The 21586-nt window shown below is 35.6% G+C and overlaps 2 protein-coding genes, 1 non-coding gene and 1 pseudogene across 6 annotated transcripts; all 4 read right to left on the bottom strand.

The window, feature by feature from the left end:
- Positions 1 to 660: 660 nt before the first annotated feature.
- LOC142528071 (squalene monooxygenase SE1-like) lies at positions 661 to 4954 on the bottom strand. Of its 4 annotated transcripts, XM_075633125.1 has the most exons (9): positions 4671 to 4954; positions 4499 to 4620; positions 3577 to 3688; positions 3278 to 3455; positions 2899 to 3067; positions 2557 to 2775; positions 1595 to 1870; positions 1222 to 1500; positions 661 to 1050 (listed from the first exon to the last, which is right to left on the bottom strand). In XM_075633125.1, the coding sequence occupies exons 1-9, from the start codon at positions 4732 to 4734 to the stop codon at positions 913 to 915; spliced, it is 1557 nt and encodes a 518-aa protein (XP_075489240.1). In that variant the 5' UTR covers positions 4735 to 4954; the 3' UTR covers positions 661 to 912. The 4 variants fall into 4 exon arrangements, with proteins under 4 accessions (XP_075489240.1, XP_075489236.1, XP_075489238.1 ...); XM_075633121.1 differs by having other exon boundaries at positions 4499 to 4954; XM_075633123.1 differs by having other exon boundaries at positions 1347 to 1500; positions 4499 to 4954.
- Positions 4955 to 13933: 8979 nt separating this feature from the next.
- On the bottom strand, positions 13934 to 14530 carry LOC142525778 (protein TUNICAMYCIN INDUCED 1-like). Its single transcript, XM_075630070.1, has one exon. It carries the CDS (start codon positions 14528 to 14530, stop codon positions 13934 to 13936), a length of 597 nt encoding a protein of 198 aa, XP_075486185.1.
- On the bottom strand, positions 14220 to 16129 carry LOC142527437 (protein TUNICAMYCIN INDUCED 1-like; annotated as a pseudogene).
- Positions 16130 to 18040: 1911 nt separating this feature from the next.
- TRNAV-AAC (transfer RNA valine (anticodon AAC)) lies at positions 18041 to 18114 on the bottom strand. The gene has a single exon. It is a non-coding gene; the product is annotated as a tRNA-Val (tRNA).
- Positions 18115 to 21586: the final 3472 nt, after the last annotated feature.

Raw genomic sequence — 21586 nt, 5'->3', positions numbered from 1 at the left:
CTCGTTTGAAATGCAGTGTCCAAGGATGTACATTTATCCTTATATGTCGAGTTTTACAAATGTGTCACATGAATTTATATCATTCATTAGACAAGTCTTTGGAGATGATACCTTTTTGGGTTTATAATGCTCTCGTCGAGAGTCGACGTAGTGGGAATTGACGGATAATATGACAAAAAAAATGAAAATTATGACGGATAATTAACGAACTTTGATATTTCATAGTGAACGAGCTCTAATATTTTATGAAAATGTACTTAATATATATGAGCTTACGAACTTGAGATTATGGGTGTTCAAACTTCGGATAAAACAGAAAAAACTGAAAATACTAACAGAAAAAACCGAATACATAACCAAACTGAAAGTTGAATTTTGTACTTTGGATATAAATGTTAAAACCAAGTTTATTTGGTTCCATTTCGGATTCTATATATCAAAATCGAACCAGCAAAAAATTAATTTTCATTAAATTAATAATTTATTTATATTATATATATTTTTTTAGAATGATATTTAGTGAATGGAGAATATTTTGAATAATTTTTAGTTAATTGTTGTTCATTTAATAAATCATGTAAAAATGTAACATACTTTATAATATATTTATATTAGTAATTTCAATAATCGTACGAAAACCAAGATAACTGGCCAAAATAACCGAACCGTTTTGATAGAAAACTGAACTGAATCAAAAGTAAATGATTTGGATATCGGATTATATATATTTCTAAAACCGAAAATGAAAATAACCGAAAACCGAACCGACCCGACCAAGGAGCACCCCACTCGAGACCGAATTTGGGTTAGAATGCTCAATAATTAAGTTGGAACCAAATAATTTGATCGAGCTAAAAACAATCAGAGCACAAAAATTGGTATTGTCTCCATTCATTTGATCTCACTGAATTTCTATTTGGGGAAAATCAGATATTTTATTTTAGAAAGTGTCCGTGGGGGAGCTCTATAGTACGCTGGAACAGTAGCGGGGAAGAACATTTGTCTGACTCCCTCTGTCTTTATAATCGGCAAAATAATTCCTGATGCACCCTGTAAATTGAAGACAGATATTGTTAGTGTCCTGCATTCAGAAAATAGCACTTTTTATGAATAATAAAGATGAAACAAACTATGATAATTCAGATTTTGTGTTCCAAAATGATATTCCGATGTAAATTAGATGACTTTGATGCATGTGCATCATCCATTTAAGGAACTCACTGAGAGCAACTTAGCTCCCAACCAAATCCTTTTCGGAGAAGGAAACGGCAGCAACAATCGGCCAACGCCATAGACTGCAACCGCAAAGAAATGGAGAACGAGGCTTAAAGGGCGTGGATTCAGACCAGAAAGCAAAGACACAGGGCCATTGGAGAAAATGCCTCCAAGACTCAAATAGTCGAAACATGCTTGTCGCATTTCCTGCCTAGCTTGGTCTGGAGATGCACAAAAAACTTTGTAAAGGGCTCCAGCTAATGTATTGATCGTAGATGCCACGGGCTACAAACCACAGAAACACCCAAAATCATGAGTCAAAGCCGGTAAAAAATTATTAAGTCAGGGAAATTATCGATTTTGGTGATCTTTAACTCACCTTTCTAAGGGTGTAGAAGGATTCAAGATACTTGCTTAGTGTAGTTGCATCGTGTAAATTGTTTATAGGTTTAAGAAGATCGCGAAGAACGACAATGTCTGATAGAGCGACTGTCATTCCTCCCCCAGTCAGAGGATGACGCATATTAAAGGCGTCTCCCATCAAAAGTGCACCAGGAGTGGGATGAGGAATCGCAGGCATGCTTCTGTTTGGCATGGTTCTTATGTTTCCTTTATCAATCGCCGCGTTAAATGAATCGTGAAGCTGCAGAGGAATCTGAGTTAACATGCATTTAGTCAGTTTGTACGAGGAACACGTGCCATGTGAAAGAAAATGAAACGTTTGTGTCACTGAAAGATGGAAAACTGCACTTCTTATTCCATTTCATGCTTTAGAAAGTAACAAGATAGGGGACGATGGAACCAAACTCTATCAAACAAACAAAATAAATTCGTCTATGAATTGTTCAGACAGATTGAAATTTTCATGGAAACCGAACTTACTAAATCCAACTTTCACAAAACTGAAAATATAACAAATACTTGAATTGGTAGAACTAGCCAAATCAAAATTGCTACAAGAGTTAAATTTTCTCTCAAGCTTGGTTCAGTTTATTGGATTCTTAAAGTAACCAAAGTTAAATGGAAATTTCTGATATTTTAAAAAATAAAATTCGATTTACCAAACTAAATTACTCTTTCCATTTGATCGATAAGTTTGGCTAAACCACAATATTGCTCGCCTAGATTTCTCTCTGATTTCCAAGAACGTTCTTTTTTCGCCTCAACGTTGAAATATGGCACACATCGTCTCATTTTCACAAAAAGAGATGAGACGCAGCATCAATTTTATTGAAATGGGATGAGAAGTGGTACCCATTTCAATGTCTTGATGAAATGTGATTTGCTAAAAGAAGTAAGATGAAAGTTCAAGATTCACTGAAGCTCGGGCATGAAGAGTACCTGTGGAGCCACCACCGTCTTCAAGTAATTAGCCATTTCACCATTGGCGATGGAAGGCACCTTCTGTTCGGGTATATCAACCAGACAACGGATCTCAGTACTGCTGATCGGATAAAATAAGATTGGTGACGGATCTCCAAGAACAACACGCCCATGATTAGCAAATGGGAGTTCACAATTTTCCAGAACCAAACCAACAAAACAAGAGGGGCTTTCCACCTGTGATCATACCATGTAAAGGACCTTTTTCTTTAAGGACATTCACGAAGTAAGATATAAGAAAACTACAGAGAATGGCACATGAGGCTACTTCAAATTTTCCTCGAGGCACATCTTATTCACCTTGGGAGTGCAGAGAGAGCGTCTCAGGTTTGAAAAACAACCATCACAAACAATGGTTAGAGGAGCGTAAGCAGACATTTCTTGACCATTCTTGTTTTTGTATCGCACCCCTTTAACCGTGCCCTCTTCTTTAATCAAGGATGTCACTGTTCCTTGTTCAAGGCTAACACTGTAAAAACAATATTTGAACACAAAATGACATCAGACTACTGGAAAAGTTAATAACCAGGGGAATGCAACTAATAGTGAAACCCCCCTCTTATAAACAAATTTACACTTTTATGTGCAACATTTTTTAAATCTTAATTTCTCTCCTATCGTCGAGCTTTTTGGGTCCACTGCAGGTGACAGTCAATTAATAGAAAGGAATCATATATACTTCGAAAGAGTGCTGGCCTTTTCTCTCATCTTCTGTATAAAACGGCCATTGTGAAAGCTTCTCCCAGAGACATGTGAGTGAAATTTGTCCAAGGGATAAGATAGCATGGCATTTCTACCATCCTTGTAAAGGGCATATCCAAAAACTCGTTGAGCGTCAATATCATCGCCATCACAATCTGTGTTCAGGTACAGTTACTTCACATGACAATTAAATTTTAAATAAACGGAGCCAACCAAACGTTACCATAACAGCAAAAGTTTCTCAACTTTAAGGCAATCAAACTGTATAGAGGTTACCTTCTAAGCCTAACTCAATTAATTTTAGGTACCCTCCAGGCTGTAGAAGTTCCCCAACTATACGGTCTGGCTCAGTTAAGTCTCTTTCGATCACATGAACTTGGCGACCCTCCTGAATTAAAATATCAAATAATGAAAACAAGTAGCTTTTAAAAATGATCAAGTCTAGTTTATCGTGAAATATTTATGCTTCGATATATTAGCTTCATTAATAACACCAAAATGAGTTTCTGGAAATATTCCAATCTTTGTTTCTGTGGAAGAAAATATGACTGAAAAATTCAATAGCTCATGGGAGTCCACACAGTAATAGTTTTATACTTTGCCACATCTGCTCAAATATAAGCAGCAAACTTGGGTGTATCTTCTTGAAATTAATCGAGTCATACAAGAGCACGTTAATCTGATACATACTAGACAACAAAGACCTAAAAATAAGCATATTAGACCAACTTAATAAACTTATATCAGATTTAATGCACCAAGAACTCCTAAATCTGATACCATAATGAAATCACTTTGTGACCAAAACTCGGCACTCTGAAGTCATCATCACCATCAACTTTCGCATCCAGGCCGTAGCTAACGTTCAAATCTTATTTACTAATCTTCTAAATATCGATATAGTTCTTTTCGCGGAACTCTCATATATCATATAACATAGTGCTAGTTGTAGCATCGAATTTCCCCGTGTATTAACATGTACTCTAGTTAAGTGTAGGAAAACAGCAACATGATCAAATCAGAAGCATTTTTCCTACAATTGAAGCCATAAATATTCTATTTATCAACCTAAAAAATCCCTAGTAGAAAATCCATCATCTGAATAGTGAATATGCAATGACCCAGCAGATTTTCTCACCATCAAAAAAGTAAGAAGAGAAGAAAATACAGCAAACTAGAAGCAGTTATTTCCTCATACCTTGGCAAGAGTATAAGCCAGAGCCGCCCCTGCCACACCGGCGCCCACAATGATAATGTCAGCCTCTCCGCCAGCCTCCGCCGTTAAACCACCTCCAGGTTCGGAGCTCTCATTGCACCCACCTTTACGTCCAATCCTCATCGACCCTACGTTTCTCTTACTCTCTCTACGCAAGATGAGAAGCAGAACGAACCCAAACAACAAAGCAAAGAAACCACCAAAAATATACTGATCATCCATCGCCACCACTTCACAATCGATCAAAATTTAGATTAGTACAGATAATCGAAAATTCCAAAAAAAAAATTAATCTTTTTGTATTGAAGTAGATATATATATATAGCGGAGATGAATATATAAGAGAGGGAAATGTGTAATGCTGGGATTCCTTTTCCTCCTCTCATGTGTTACATGTGACTGTGAGCACCAACCAACCACGAACGGTTCCATCTGCTCATTGCTAGGGGTGGCCATCGGCTGGTTCGGTCCGGTTTTTTTCTATAATGATTCGGTTTTTCGGTTTTCGGTTTTGAATATATCTGGTCCAAAACCAAATCATTTTATTACGGTTCGGTCCGATTTTTTTGTAATACGGTTCGGTTATATGGTCGGTTATATACGGTTTTATAATATTTTGTTAAGAAAATAAAATTATACATCACTTGATGCTTGATGGATGCAACACATATAAAAAAAATGATAGTAGATGAGTAGAACATATACGATTACAATACACTTATGACTTAACAATCTAAGCTTCAATAACAATTTGAAATACAATTTCAAACAGTAGCTCTTTAATAAAAGGATACACAGTCATTAAATTCAATTTTCAACTCCAAAATGCACATAGATTTTGCATCTCAAATCTCAATATATTTAACAATACGAGCTTCAATAAAAATTTAAAATTTCAATTGTCAATATTGGACTTGTCATGTGACTAAGGCCCATTTATTAGCCCATTATACAAAAAGCTCTATGGTTAAATATAATATGGTCGGTTCGGTTATTTCGATTTTCTGAGGATCAAAACCGTAAACCGAACCGAAAAACCGAATTTCTTTAATTTTGAAATCGTAACCGGCCGAAAAACCGAACCATTTAAACCGAAGTTTTCAGTTCAGTCAGGTTATTTCGGTTTTAACCAACTATGCCCACCCTTACTCATTGCTTCAAAACTTGGATTTCGCCGCTTCTCATATTGAGGATTTTAGTTTGGCGTGGATGAATCGTGAATTCATTAATTAATGTATATACTATTATCTGTAAAAACTTGTGGAGAATCACGTGTTGTATTTTGTGAGACGAATCTCTTATTTAGGCCGTCCATGAAAAAGTATTATTTTTTATACTAAAAATATTATTTTTTATTGTGAATATCGATAGAGTTGACTCGTCTCACAGATAAAGATTCGTGAGACCGTCTCACAAAAAATCTATTCATTATCTAAATATAAGTAATCATCATATCTTTTAACTTAGATGAAATACGAACTTTAACATTTTTTTTTCGTGTTTGGTAATCGATTTATAATTATAGTTTACTAACTTGTATTTTTTCCTTCTTATTTTGGTATAGTTTTGTCGGAGTTCTGACGTGACACTGATACATCAACATTTCTCAATACCACGTCAACATGTTTTAGTGTCATGTAGGTATTTTTCGGTGTCATGTAATCATTTTCATGGAAGGACTAAAATTGAGGGGGAAAATACAAGTTGGTGGATTAAAATCGTAAATTGATCGATAACATGACGAAAATTGAAAAATATACAAATTACAGTAGCCAAATATTATTGTACCTAATTTTTGTAGGGATATTTTTGAAAGAACATATACAAACGCACCAAAAACGATTTGATTTTCTTCCTTGACGATATGGTAAAGATTAACTTTATCATATCAGGTTTTCATCGTTTTTTGGCCGATGTCGTTTTCATATATTTATTTTTTAAATAATATTTTTTTACAGGTAGATGTCTTTTCTTTCATAAAATTTGTTATGCCAAACAGATGTCACATTGTATATATTAAGTTAATTTAGATATATTATATAAATATATTAATGCTGTAAACTATAATATAAGCAATTAAAATATAATATTTATTATGAAGAATTGGATTAGGTTGAGAGACATAATATTCTTTAAAAAAAAATAGAGGAGTAGGTCTTTTGTGAGATGGTCTCATGAATTTTTATCTGTGAGACGGGTCAATCCCTACCGATATTCATAATAAAAAGTGATACTTTTATCATAAAAAGTAATATTTTTTCATGGATGACCCAAATAAGATATCCTGTCTCACAAAATACGACTCGTGAGACCGTCTCACACAAATTTTTGTCAAAATAGAGTTATGGGAGTCTCTCTCGGAAAATGAGACGCATGCTTCCATTTATTTTTGGAAAATACATTTTTAAATAATTCATACTACATTGACTATATTTTTTACTCACACTAAGTAAATTGATATATGATGACCCGGTTATATGATAAAATAATATAATGTAGGGAAAATAGCTTTTTTGATCAACTAATTTTTGTCTATTTTGGGTTTACACTAGCTTCGATTTTTTTTGTTTTTATTAATATTTCATCGGAGTATTGACGTGACATTGCAAAATGCTGATATAACATCGAAAATTGCTGACTTTTCTGATGTCATATTAACAATTGGATCAAAACAGTAAAAAATTAAAAGTTAAGTATCGATTTTTTTTTTTAATTTAGTAGATTAAAACCTAAATTAAACAAGTTTTGTTCTTTGTGTTTATGTTGATCTTCGGAACAAAGAGCAGTACGAGTTGAGGTAAAGAAAATATTTTTTCAGCAAGACAAATTTTCATTATGTATATCCTATATGGAATGACAATCATCCCCAAAATACAACAACTCCAATCAAGAAATGCTGCACTACAAATTTTGGATGTCAACGAACAACCATTGCTATAATTTTCAAGTTTGGGAGAGAAAGAGATGCAACGAAATGAGTATACAAAAAGTGTCAGATGAATGCCTGCAAAAAGACTATTTAAAGAGTGAGTTACATAAGCCAGGTCCCACACCCTTCTGCGATAAGTCATCCTTCTGTGATAAGTCATGGAACGCACGCAAAAGCCAGGGGCCGGACGGTTCTGTGCGAAGGAACAAAGTTCTGCGCCAAAACGCCAAAAGACAGTAACACGAGACGCTGGTTCGGACTGAAGCCATTGACTGGAAACATTGGACTGTTTAGAAAATAAAAAATTATTTTTCAAATAAACTTTGTCCAAAAAGATTAATATCGTCAAAACACACCACCACCAGGACGGCCACGCGTGTTTCACCGAGAACCAGCATATCAGCGTCTTCCACATTTCCAAAAACTTCTAGTGTCTCTTGAAGCGCAAACCCTTAACTCAAACTTGGAGCTAAGCGTGGGACAATTCCCAGTTTTCATATCAAGATATTAGTCTATTATTTGTTGATCCTTGAAAAGTAATATAATATATATATATATATATATATATATATAATTAATATATGATCCTCTTCCGCTTCTAACTCCTCACGATTCAAGTTTCTTATTTTAGGATAAAGTATCAGACCGTATGTCCATGGTTTCGTCACCCAAATCAAAAGACGGTTTTATGTTCCAGTTTCTAGAAATAGTTCCGTTGCGGTTCTATGCTTCTTCAGAACCATGGTTGGTTCTAATTAACTTGACGTTTTTTCTAAAGGAAAATCATGGAGCGCAAAGAATTGGTTTGCTCCGATATTTGCGGGCCATTAATCCGATATCAAATGGCAGTAAAAATTATTTTATAATATTCATTGATGATTATAGTCGGAAAACTTGGGTATATTACCCTGCTGGAAAAATCTGAAACCTTTATAGTTTTTAAGAATTACAAAGCACTTGTTGAGAAAGACTTACGCACCGATCGTGGCGGAGAATACAATTCACAAGAATCAGCAAATTTTTGTGAAAGGCGTGGAATAAAAGGAAAATTATAGCTGCATACTCCTATCAACAAAACAGAGTTGTAAGAGGAAAAATCGCATAATAATGAATATGGTGCAAAGCAGTGGGGAAGCCACAGTCTTGCCACCCGCGCTTTTCGCCCGAGCACAGGTGGTCCTAAATTTTTTTAAAATTTTTAAATTTGATATTAGCCTGGTAGATCAATTCAAAATATTAAAGGATTTTAGAGTTTATAATTTTAACCCAAGTAGAGTCATATTGCCTGGCTGCGCCATTGGTGCAAAGTCTTTTGACAAGAAGTGGAATGGCCAAATTTTTCTTGCATGAAGCTGTAGATTGGAGTATCAATATTTTGTACATATGTTGTTGGGTTATCGTTTTTCTCGTATCCAAATCGCAGCAGAAATTTAAAAATTTTATTTTGACATTCACAGTTTTCTTTGGACACATATATGGTTTAAATAAAATAAACATACATAGGATGTTAAAGAATATATACCTTTAATGAATAATTTCACGTGGCACCAACTATTCCGGTATCAGCGGATGTAGCTCTTGTTGTTTGTCCCTACGAGCTTTCTTCGAATCTCCTTCTTCGATCTCCGAATCAGGTCCACGATCGGATTACTTGTTCTTCTTCTAACTTGCATTAGAAAATTAGAAGATATTTTGCGTATGATGAAACGCGAAGAATAAATCGACTCAATACTATAAGCCGAATTTTTCTTGCAAAAATTGGGATTTCGAGAGCTGAAATTTTTTCTTTCAAATCACATAATGTTTTGAATGGATGCACCTTGATAAGAATAAGAAAATATTATTTTAATACTAATCATTTCTTTTACTTAATTAATTAGATTAATTATGTTAATGAAAGATTCTTTAGGCATGCAAATCAAGGCGAATCTCGAATTGATACATATATATATTTTGATAATATCATGCATCAATATTATTTGCTTTGTGTGTAGGTTTTTTAAAATTACGGTATCATGAATATTTTTCATATTATATAAGTCAATACCATATTTAATAAAAACTTAATGGGCTATATTTTAATTCATTAAAATATAATTTAATTGTTGGAGTCCATTTGAACTTTGATAAATTTGTATGATGGACTTATACTCTTCAAGCCCATGATCCATGCTCTCATTACATTAATCTTATCATAATCACGATCGGTGATCAAATATCATCGATGTGACAATTTCAACTTGTTCGTCATTATGATGAACACTTTAGTTTCGAGATCATCAATGTCTAAATAAGGCGGGTGCACTTCCTTTGACTGTGATTAGGAGTCAAGCTCTCAAAATTTCTATAAGCTTTTATAAATTTTATTTATAAGATTATCGATTGATCATATCAAACTTATTTCTTATAAATTCAACTCATTGAATTCATTATCTCAACGGGAACAAGTGATCCAGTGCTTGTGTGACCCTCAATGGTTCAATGATATAGCTAGCCGTGGGTTCACAACTCTTTGGGATTCTGGACATTTTTGTTTATTCGGGCTTACCCTAATTTGTCCCATTTCATGTACCAACATTTGGTCATGAGAATGTCAGAAACCATTTTCAGATGAAACATATCAATTCATGGTAAGAGCGTCTAGTAGCATTGCCCATGATTCCCTAAGTATAACTGATAGTGCCTGCAAGAACAAGTCGGTTATGATTAACGTACAATACGGTCCTTTCATCTCATATATCCTTATCGAATCTGCAATCATTAGTTCATCGAGGGTTACATATTAATTCAATAACTGTGTGACACATCTTTGAAAATAAATAGTGGCATCACATGTACAATTGGAGAACTTTTTTCCTAATGTACATCTCATACTCTGGCCAGAGATTCTATGCACTATTATTTCATCAGATTACACAGGATATCTAGACCCGTAAGTGAGCGGTGAATTCCCGACTACAATGCACTGGCTCCTACATGTGTCGCAACTGTACTCAATCTCGCCACCTAATGACCCTCGTGGAGTCGGTAAACGAGTCAAAGCACTGCCCTAGCATATAGAGCCTCAGTGTTGTCCCGGGTCGTAAGGACTAATGGTGTACAATCACAACCATGGACTTATCCTCTCGATGAATGATAACCACTTGGAAAGTCATAGAGAAGGCAATTCGGTATAATCATCATATGACTACACATCTGCGTATTTCGACATCTCTATGCCCTTACCAAAAATGCGGTACACAACATCACAGATGCTAGTCTCGAGCTCAAGCGACCTTTATCTATGTTTTAGGCGGCTGAATCAACTAGGAAAGAATTTAGATTATACAGTGTTTACAAATAAGTTTAAACATCGAATTATGATTCATTTGTATTAAAGTATAATCAAGGTCTTTATCGATGTTGATCACATGTGTATACAGTTAAAGAAATAGCAAACCATGAAATAACACATTATATTAAATAAAGATTTTTTATTACAACCTAGTCAATAAATTTTCTAGCCAAAAGTTGGCTTACATTGCATCTACTCTAACATATGTCCCAAACTCCCTTTTAAAAACATGACACCATAGGAAGCATGGATTGGGCAGAAACCATGTATAGATTATTTCAGAATATTTAGATGTATTGCATTTTCTCATGTTCCAGATCAGAAAAGAAAAAAGCTTGATGACAAAATAGAAAATTGTATTTTTCTTGGTGTTAGTGATCACTCGAAATCATACAAATTATTCAATCCTATCACAAAGAAAATTGTTAATAGTCGTGATGTCATTTTTTTATGAAGAACAATTCTGGACTCATGATGAAAATACTTTTAGACGACAAATTAAAGTTAATTTTGATGGAGAAAATGGAGAAGAAATGCAGCATATTTTGGAGAATGCACAATTTGCAGAGAACGAGCAACGATCAAAAATCAATCAACACATTTCAGCCAATGAGACAAAAATGAATAAAGCTCTCTACGAGTTAGAAGAAGACCAACATAGATGACATATTATAAGGTAACAGTAATTAATGAAATTGAGGTTCCATTTTTCATTTTGCTCTATTTCATATTTTGACCCCCAATAGCTTTCGAAGATGCCGTCAAAGAATCAAAATGGTGAAAGACAACGGATGCTAAAATCGCAGTCATCAAGAAAAATAATACTTGGGAAAGCTTCCAAAATGTCAAAAAACAAAAAAGTTTTTGGTAGAAAAAACTTTTGGTAGTAAAAGTTTACAAACAAGAATTTAGAGTCAACTATAAAAAGTGTTTGGTTTAGTTGCAAGGCATGATACGATCAGATTGGTAATTTTCATAGCAGCGCAATATTCATGGTCTATCTTCCAATTGGATGTGAAATCGACGTTCTTACATTGAGACTTGGAAGAACAGTTGTATATCGATCAACCTCCTGGTTATATTAAGTTTGGAAATGAGCATAAAATATATAAATTGTACAAGATTTTGCATAGGATAAAGCAAGTCCCAAGAGCATGATATAGTCGAATTGAGGCATATTTTTTTAAGGTGTGTTTTTAAAAATGTCCATTTTTTTACAAAATTTGAAGATGAAGGAAAAATGCTCATTGTTTGCTTATATGTTGATGATATTATATTCATTAGTAATGATGATGCCATGTTTGGAAATTTTAAGGAGTCCATAAAAGTTGAGTTTGATATGTATGTTCAATATACTGATATGATTTTTATTTCCCAAAAAATATGTTTGAGAAGTTTTGTGAAGATTTAAGATGGAAAAATGCAATTATACAAGTACTCTCATAGAGTTAGGTTTGAAGCTAACCAAATATTTTGAAGAAAAAAAGATTGACAACAAACTTTACAAGAAAATTGTTGGAAGCTTAATGTATCTGATAGTAACAAGGCAAGATATTATGTATTATGTTAGTCTCATGAGCAGATACACAAAGAATCCTACAAAAATGCATCTTTTAACTTCCTAGAAGATTTTATGATACTTGCAAGGAACACCAGAACTTCGTCTCTACTATAAGAAAGGAGAACAATCAGGTTTGATGGCTTTTTATGATAGTAATTATGCAAAAAATTAAGACGGCAGAAAAAGCAATTCAAGATATGCTTTTCTCCTAGGTTCGGCAGCTGCTTCATGGTCTTCGTAGAAGCAATCAATCGTTTATCAATAACTGGACCTGGATTTTTTGCAGCAACTTTATGCGGATGTCAAGCTATTTGGTCGGAAAAAATTCTTGAAGAGCTTAAATTCAAGAATCACGAGCCTATTGCAATTTATCGTGATAATAACTCAGTCAAAACTGTCAAATAAATCGTTCCTACATGGAAGAAGCATGCATGTTGACGTGAAATATCATTCTTTAATGACATCACAAAGAATGAAACAATTGATCTGATCTATTGCAGAAGCAAAGACCAAGTAGCTGACATGTTTAACAAGTCCATCAAACTGCCTGCATTTCAGAAACTAGGAGAGCTGCTTCGTATTAACACATGACAGAAGAGGTTTGAGGGAGGGTGCTCTTATTAAACTAGTATTGATCTTGTCAATTTAAGGGATAGACTGTTGAAATTGTAAAAAACTTGTTTTAAGTTTTTAGTCATCTGCCTAGTCAAACGAAGTCTGTTAGTCATGGTTGATTAGTAATAAAGTATTACGAGAAATATTTATATTTGCATATTTGTTATTTAGTGATCAAGTATTGTTTTTATTTTATGGTTATTTACGTTGGTGTATCTGTCTATAAAAGGCTGGTAGATCAATAAATAAGATATATAGCAGAAAATAGAACTCTTCACTTTGTTTGATTTATATTTTACTCCATCACTTTCTTAATTTTTCTATCAGTGGATACTGATTCAACATGAGCCTCAACTCGTACTCATACATCACTATTGACCATGAGCCGTAGCCCATCCACATGCATTGTCACTCATAAAATATCCTACAACCGGAAAACGATTTTTTCGCTTCCGTAACACTCGAACTCAGGACCTCGTTCGAGTGTTGGAGGAGACGAAAGTAACCACTTCTAATTGATACCAACACTCTAAGAATCTAAGTAAGTTACGTTCGAGTGTTGAGAGAGACGGAGAAAACCACCTTTCAGGGATGTGATATTATATGAGTGACGATGCATGAATATGAACTATGAGCTGGACCAACTTATGGCTCATGATCAGTAGTCGTGCATTGATATGGGTTGAGATTCATGCTGAGTCAATTTTTAATAGTCTTTTTATAATGTTGTGTGACACATAGTTACTCCCATAAATTAAATAACACAACCAATTGTGATTATCAAAATAACGATTTAGAGTTACGCCACCAGCTTTACAAACCACAAGATATACATGTTTGCCATTAAAATTTTCATTTACACCTTTATAATTCATACAAGGGAGTATGGCTTATAAATCCTACATCACATAAAAAGGGGTAGAAAACAACATCACAATTTACTACATTCCTCGACAAAATCTCATCCTCCATAAGAATTCAAAGTGAGAACGGATTCCGAGGTGTATAAACTATAGGAATCTTCGACATGGAGGTGTTACCGTTAAGGATGTTGGGTGCCACAGAATCCTCTGCTATCACAGGATTCACCTGTACGACCTTCTCTGGAACAACCTTACTCCCATCAACCTTAGCCAACACCTCAAAATGCATCATTACAGACTTAGGCTTAGTTCTCCATTCTGGGAATCCCTCAAACGAGAATTCATTCCCGTCTTTTATCTTCTTCTCAACTCCAAAACTTATCTTTACAAAAGTTTGGGCGGATACATCAGCCTTCAAGAGCTTAAAGGAACCCTCCTTGTTAGCTTTGGGGCCCAAAACAGAAGAGAGCAGCGCTTCGAAACCAAGCAAGTTTGAGTTCGAGCCATTAATGGATGTGACAGGCCACAATGTGCTAAACTGGTCAGGTGCGAGAAGAGCGGTTGCTTCTCCTTTGAGGTCAATGCCTGATACAGAGTGCATTATGTGAGCATAACTATTTCGAGAGCGCACTTTCAGATGTTGCAACTTGTAAAATTGGTTAAAATATTGGAGATCTAGCAGCCAAAAAATATTTCCCAGCTTGTGCCTCATTTTCCCTTTTCTAAAATGTTTGCTAACTATTATATCTAAATATAGGCATGGTTGGTTCCACTTTAGTTAAGAAAATCACCTTCAATAATAACTACTTCTTAAAGTTGAGTCTTGTACATCCAAACTCACCCATATCGTTTGATTCCATGAAGTTTCTCTTTGATGCTGAGGAAAGCTCAACTAGACCAGGGGCAAGGCGCTTAAGCTTGAGTTTGTTAGTGGAAGACGAGGACGATGAAGAAGGGGACATGAGCGATGTCGGGCCAACAATTCGAAGGGTCACGAGAGGACCATTGGGGGAAGAAGCAGCATGTCGCAGATGCTTTGCCAGAGTCAAAAGGCCCCAAGCAAAGCATTATTTGTTCGATTCAATGGAAGTGGAAGCTCGAGAGGATTCCGCAGGCTTACTGATCTAGCACCCGTTACAGTGACCACCGCACCATCTGCCAGGATTACTTTCTTTAGAACACCAGCATCCACATCATGCTGCATAAAATTTTAACCAAAAATATCACAGTGAAGTCAGTATAATGAAGAGGAAAAGAAACTTTGAATTGCCAGAGATATCCATAAATGTGACAGATATTAAACAATGTTCAATCAACAACTTAATGACTAAAGCTCCATATTTGAAAAAAAATTTAAATCTAGAATAGGAAAAACGGAAATTCGAGTGTTCATAATGTCATCGAGTTGAAAAATCGATTCCTCTAGCCACAAATGCTTCAGTATTATAGGCTCATACACCAGAGTCCTACATGATAAAACACAATGCACGTTTGCTCAAAGCTGAGCGATCAAATTTCATAGAAGCAACGTTTGTCAATCCCCAAAACATGAACTTACAGGCAAAGAAATTCTCATGTCCTTGGCATCCTGAATCCAGAGCTCCATTGGACCCGCCAATTGAAAAGGAGCAAGAACTGGCATCTGATCATCCAATCGCCGCCTGTCCACTAGCCTATTTTCGTACCCGGGCTTTCTCGGATCTTCCATTTGAAAAATGGGCAGATCCACGAATTCCCAACGCTTCACATCCTCCAACAGTTTAAAGGGTAAAACTTGATTAATCTATCTCGACGTCGAATTCATATGCTACTGACTTCCCCACCAAAGCGTCCCTCAAATCGAAACCTGATATCTTAAATTCGTCGGATTGGAACCCTAATCCCTTCACGATGGTTTCCTTCAAATCCTATACCAAACAACAAAATTAAATAAATATCAACTCAATGGGATTCCGATGAGAGGAGGAAATTTCGATCAAATTAACGAAAATCCAGAAGTTTCCTACCTTAATAGCCTTAGGATACACAGCATCGAAATCTTGGGTGGTAACCGAGGCGGCAGATGACGAGACTCGAATTAAAATCAAAACCAAACAAAACGATGCAGCAAGATACGGCGATCGAAACCGCGATTCCATGGAAAACTAAGAATGTAATAATATCAAAAAATTGTCTTCCTCTCCTTCGCACAAATTCTACCGTGGATCAAATACGAGCAGAGGAACTGTGGGATTTGCTCTTCTTCACCGACCCACGTTTAGCATTAAGCCAATGGCTATAAGTTTTATACGGAGAAATTTTGTTATTATTTAACGAGATATGCCTCATTTTGATAAATGGAATTTGTATTGAATTTTCTATGATTTAAAAATTATTATGTAAATTTAATAGTATATATAATATTACTCTTATATATTGTGTATACTTGATATTATGTTAGCATCGATAAAGTAACAATCACCTATTAGATATAAAAAAATTTGAATATCCAATAAGTAATTAGCACTTCATCGGTGTTTCAAATAATGGCATCAACACTGGAGGGTTTATACTTTTATAAACCGCCCGCTATAATCCCCATTACTGCAACCCCTGCAAACGGGTTTTTAATATTTTTTATAAACCGATCCCAACATATTGGGGTTGAGTAGGTCTCTTATGAGACAGGTCTCACGAATCTTTATCTGTGAGACGGGTCAACCCTACCGATATTCACAATAAAAAGTAATATTCTTAGCATAAAAAATAATAATTTTTCATGGATGACCCAAATAAGATATACATATCACAAAATACGACCCGTGAAATCATCACACACAAATTTTTGCCCTTTTCTAACGTTCTTTCTATCCAATATCCTCAAAATTTCTCAAATATTCAGTATGTACCACAACGTATATACCCATAATTTTCAGATTCCTCACAAAATTTTCAATTAATCTGAAAAATGCTAATCGACCTCCATATATTATCCTCAAGAATATTTTTTCATTATAGACAATCAATTTTTCATGGGGCCTCCTCCTCCTCATGAATTTCATAATCCAGAAGCATCCACATTCCATTCAGACGAATCAAGAAAGGCCAGTTTAGAGGCTCTTGGCACCGAGAATGAGTCTGCAACGCCATGTTCGGTACTGGAGTCTCAATTTCAGTCAAATTCGCCTCCATTTGGTCTCGATAACATTACTCTCGATAGGGAATACGGAGACGTGCTATGAAGAAGATGATCAAAAGAAGAAGAAGACTACTCGGTCACTAGAAGAAGACCAGGTGCTCGATCACTATAAGCACCAATCCAGTTATTGGAAATGCACAAAAGGAGGACCAGAAGAGTACAATGTACATCGGTCTGGAGTTCAGTAGATAGACAATTGAAGCAGGTAAAATCACATTTCTTTTAACTTTCAAAGGTTGGTGAGTGAGTTTAGTGGAATCTATAATAAGTGGCACAACAACGATACAAGCGGTTGGAGTGATGATGATATACTAACCGAGGCACATGAAGAGTGGACGGGTAATAAAAAGAACAAGCATTTCAAGTACGAACACGTTTGGAGAATTCTCAGAGAAATAAACTCTACAATCAGGAGACCATCATCACTTCAGAAAAAAAGATGAGGACATCTGAATCAGGAGCATCCGCACCATCTTCTAATCCGGACACTGAGTGTTGATGTGGATGAATACGAAGTCCGCACTAGTACAATTGGCCAAATGACAGCTAAGAGGAAGGGTAAAACCAAATTTACAATATTGAAAGAGATGAAAGAAAGTATTGAGAAAATCTATGGAGTATGCTCGATCGCTTTAATTTGGATAAACTATAGGGTTTCAATGCTGCTAATGAAAACAAGAAATCTGAAGTCTTCCAACATGAGTGTGTTATACTTTTGATTGATACCACATAAATGACTAAGGAACAACTTCATGCGGGGGAACCGACTAATCCTATAGGACGTCAGATCATTGGACTACAAGACCGGTTTCAGATGCATAATAAATTTTGAGAAATGAAATGAGACAAGTCTCTGGAACATTGGCGGTGATGACGTGGACGTGACGGACCAATAGGAATTCAGGAAATAATGCGTCAGTTGCATTTTGATTGGAGGGGAAGAACCAGATATAGGTCGCCTGGACGCGTACAATTCGTTCTAGCTTAACACCTCGAAACGGCGTCGTATGAAAGTAGATTTCGAAAAATAGAATTCGGTTTGGTTGGCGTCGCCCGGACTCGAACCGGAGACCTTCAGTGTGTTAGACTGACGTGATAACCAACTACACCACGACACCCCTGTGGTGGTTATTTTTCTTATAAAATTATAAATAAAATATATTTATTGAGTGAAACTAACTATATTTTGATTATTGATTTTATTTATTCTCATCAAAATTATGTAGTTAAATAATCAATATCGTTATTAAAATTTTATATTTACATTGTTTAATGCATGTGCATGTTATCAAATATATTTTTAACCACGCAATAAAAATTTAATATGATTTAGATTAAAATGCTTAAAATTGGTATCGACACATAGTTCACTACTACAATTTGTTTAACGAAAGATAAAAGAGAATGTCACAATTGACTGAAAATGACATTTTGCCATTAATATTAGTTGGGTGACTTTAACTAAACTATCCAAACTTGTCTATAGGAACATTGAACATATCAAAATTTAACATATGATATTTCTTTAAAAATTAATATATGATATCAATTTTAAAAACACATTAATAAAGTTAATATACTAATTGTTTGGCTCGAAAATTTGCGGGCGTGCCAGGCACGTGTTCGTGCCAAATTTGTGAAATAATCCGACTTCTAATCAAACGTTGCGAATCTTGATTCGATCGTTCGTTCTAATTCCCTCAAAATGGCTCCAAAAATAAGAACTTGAAAAGACAAATATAATGAAATTAAAGGGGGAACTCATAAACAACATCAACATATGTTATGCCGTTATAAATTCGAACAAAGTTTTTACAAGAAACTGGAATAAACATCTGAAATCTATGGAAGACGATTGCTGATATGAAAGTAAAGTTGCAGAGAAGTTGCTGTAGATTTTTTGTGTGAATTTGTTGGGGGCATTTTTCTGATTACTCCTTCTGCCTTTGTCACACTCCACGGGAAGTTTCAACCGCATTCCACGATTACTCCACGTCTTCCATATTGGGTAATGGATGTAACCTGCCGCAACTTTCTTTCATTGGGCCAACTGCAACTCCGATAGGCTTTATCTCTTGGGCTTCTCTTTTGGGCTTCTCTAAAAAAAAATTAATTTTTGGCACAACAATTGCCCCCTAGCCAATTTGGGCCAATGGCCAATTTGGCCCAATTTGGCTATTTTTAATAATTCAGATATATTTGGCCTATTTACAAGTTGGCCCGTTTACATAATACGATACATATGAGGAGGAGGAGGAAGAGGAGAAAAAGAAAGAAAACAGTGTATTCACAACACCATGCTTCCCAAACTTATTCCTTGTTCTTCTTTCCCCAAAACCCTCCAATTCTTCGTTGCTTCCACAACCTATTCTCCTTCACTTTTAGATAACTACTCAACCACTCACGGAGATCTCATGTCCCATATCACCACCGATTACATCGCCTTTGTAATGTCATCCAAGTTTCTGAAAATTTCCATAATCAATCTCTTTTACATCAAGTCACACCTTCTCAAGGTAGGTATATTTAAGCATTTTTCTCAATCTTCCATCACAAAAACATTGTAGAATTTGCCACATTTCATACTGCACTCAAGGTGTTTGTGTCTATGTTTTAATGAGTTTTTTGATGAGCAACACCTTGCAACACTTGTGGCAAGGGATTCCCATAGATGTGTCTGAACTCCTTATAGTGCTTCCTCACATATTCCTCCAATTTTGAAACATCTTGCCTTTTAAAAATATCTCAGAGAGCTCCACCGTCAACGTCTCCAATATTTTCCAACATGTTTCCTGAAATCGGCATTCCGTAATTTGCACATTCTTCCTCTTGGGACTTTTCCACTATTTCAGAAGCTTCCAACAATTTCTCCGGACCATCATTAATTATGTCACTCGAGCTCACTGCTTGCACCTCAATAGAGCAACTTCCTTGTTGTGCATATTCAGAGCTTGGTCTATAGCCTGTGCAACTTATATAATCTTCCATGTACTTACAAGAAATGCACCAGCACAAAGAATTGTGATGCTCCACCAAATTCACAGAGGATGAGATCCCATTTTTTGGATTTTTGGCAAGCCATAAACTCAAAAATGGCAAGATTCATTCAATCTCACAAAGAAATGACAAGTGTCACATCAATGACAACATATAGCGCACACAAAGAATAGTTTTGTTGATCAACACTCCATTATATCTCATGTGGTTCTCATTTATTTTTCAGGAAACATGGTTGGAGGAATCGAATATTTGAGCAAGGAAGTACCTTAAAGATCAATGGAGATGAAAAATCCTCATGGTAGTGTCGCTGGCCAATCCAAAAGAAAATTGCCAAGCTTTGATGAATATCTTTTTTGCACTTGTTTGCCATTGTTTGGCAAATGTCTTTTATGATGTGTAGAGTTGGTAAAGTGGCTTGAAAGCCAAACTTTGTTGTTGGAAACATGTTGTTTACCTTATACAAGCTGCTTGGGATTTGTTTTCATGTATTTGTATTTCTGGGATGTCACGTTTATAGGGGAAACTCTACCCGGATTTCTGTAAAATAAATTAAGAACAACGGCTAAATAGCATGTTTTCTTCAATATTATCACAACATGTTATCACCATTGCTCATTATCACCCATACTTTCCAAACACCATCAAAGTATCGAAATATGTAATAAACGTACTCTACACGTCATCAATTTGGCTATCAAGACAACAAATTATTCTCTTAAAAACACATCAGCTGCAAAGGATTCCACGAGCAAATTTTCTGTTTATTTATTCACAGATGGTCCATCACTATTTGCAAACAAGTTCAGCGGGGAATGACTTAAAAATTTATTCCTCGCATGTTACAGAAACTTTCTACGAGTCAATATCTCAACATTAGCCAAAGTGGCTATCCAGCCTACTTTGTACAATACTTCTCATCTATTCCATCTTTATAAACCACCTGTCTCCGGCTGTCGATCTTTCATCTGAGCCGGAGCTAAGATGAAATCCTCCATTTGTAACTTTTCTTCCTCACTACCTCCACGTTCCTCCTCAAATATTACTTTAGCTCCATCGATATCCCACAACTCCTGAGATTGTACTTCATTCACCAGCTGCTGCAATATGGCTTTCCATTCGGAAGTTGCAGCGACTTCCATCTCTTTTTTAGTGAACTTAGTCATCGACCTCCTCGATAATAGGTCGGACCATAGGTCTAGAGAGACCATGGCAAGTAGGTTTGAGAACCTTCTCAACTATTTCTTTAACCTTTTGAGTATCCATGTACACTGCTCCTGGTTGTCCATGCACCTTGTAGTTGTAAAACTTAATTGTACCAAATGCTCCATCATAATATCTAGCTTCCACGACATTGGAATTCGATTGATACGGCTGTGAATCAGCCTGTATCACTTCCACTTCATCCTCTTTCCACATTAACAATAACTGATGCATAGATGATGATACACAATGATTGGAGTGAATCCAATCCCTCCCTAACAAATCATGGAAGTTAGCACTGGAATTGACCACGAAAAAGGCTGACAGCGAGGATCGAGACCTCACAGCAACATTTTCTAGCAACACTCCCAAAGTTTTTGTAGATTCCCC

The sequence above is a fragment of the Primulina tabacum genome, chromosome 15 (assembly GCF_025594145.1).
Source record: "Primulina tabacum isolate GXHZ01 chromosome 15, ASM2559414v2, whole genome shotgun sequence".
Taxonomy (NCBI): Eukaryota; Viridiplantae; Streptophyta; class Magnoliopsida; order Lamiales; family Gesneriaceae; genus Primulina; species Primulina tabacum.
The sequence above is the reverse complement of the archived record's forward strand: the minus strand, read 5'-3'. Positions and strand labels throughout refer to the sequence as shown.

What these genes read in the sequence shown, in the direction of transcription:
- LOC142528071 (XM_075633121.1), bottom strand. Translation starts at nt 4,738, where the DNA reads ATGGATGATCAGTATATTTTTGGTGGTTTCTTTGCTTTGTTGTTTGGG. An exon ending in AGACGGTGGTGGCTCCACAG is followed by an intron (nt 1,871 to 2,556) that starts GTACTCTTCATG and finishes ATGTTAACTCAG; the next exon opens with ATTCCTCTGCAGCTTCACGA. An exon ending in CCTTCTACACCCTTAGAAAG is followed by an intron (nt 1,501 to 1,594) that starts GTGAGTTAAAGA and finishes TGTGGTTTGTAG; the next exon opens with CCCGTGGCATCTACGATCAA.
- LOC142525778 (XM_075630070.1), bottom strand. Translation starts at nt 14,530, where the DNA reads ATGAGGCACAAGCTGGGAAATATTTTTTGGCTGCTAGATCTCCAATAT.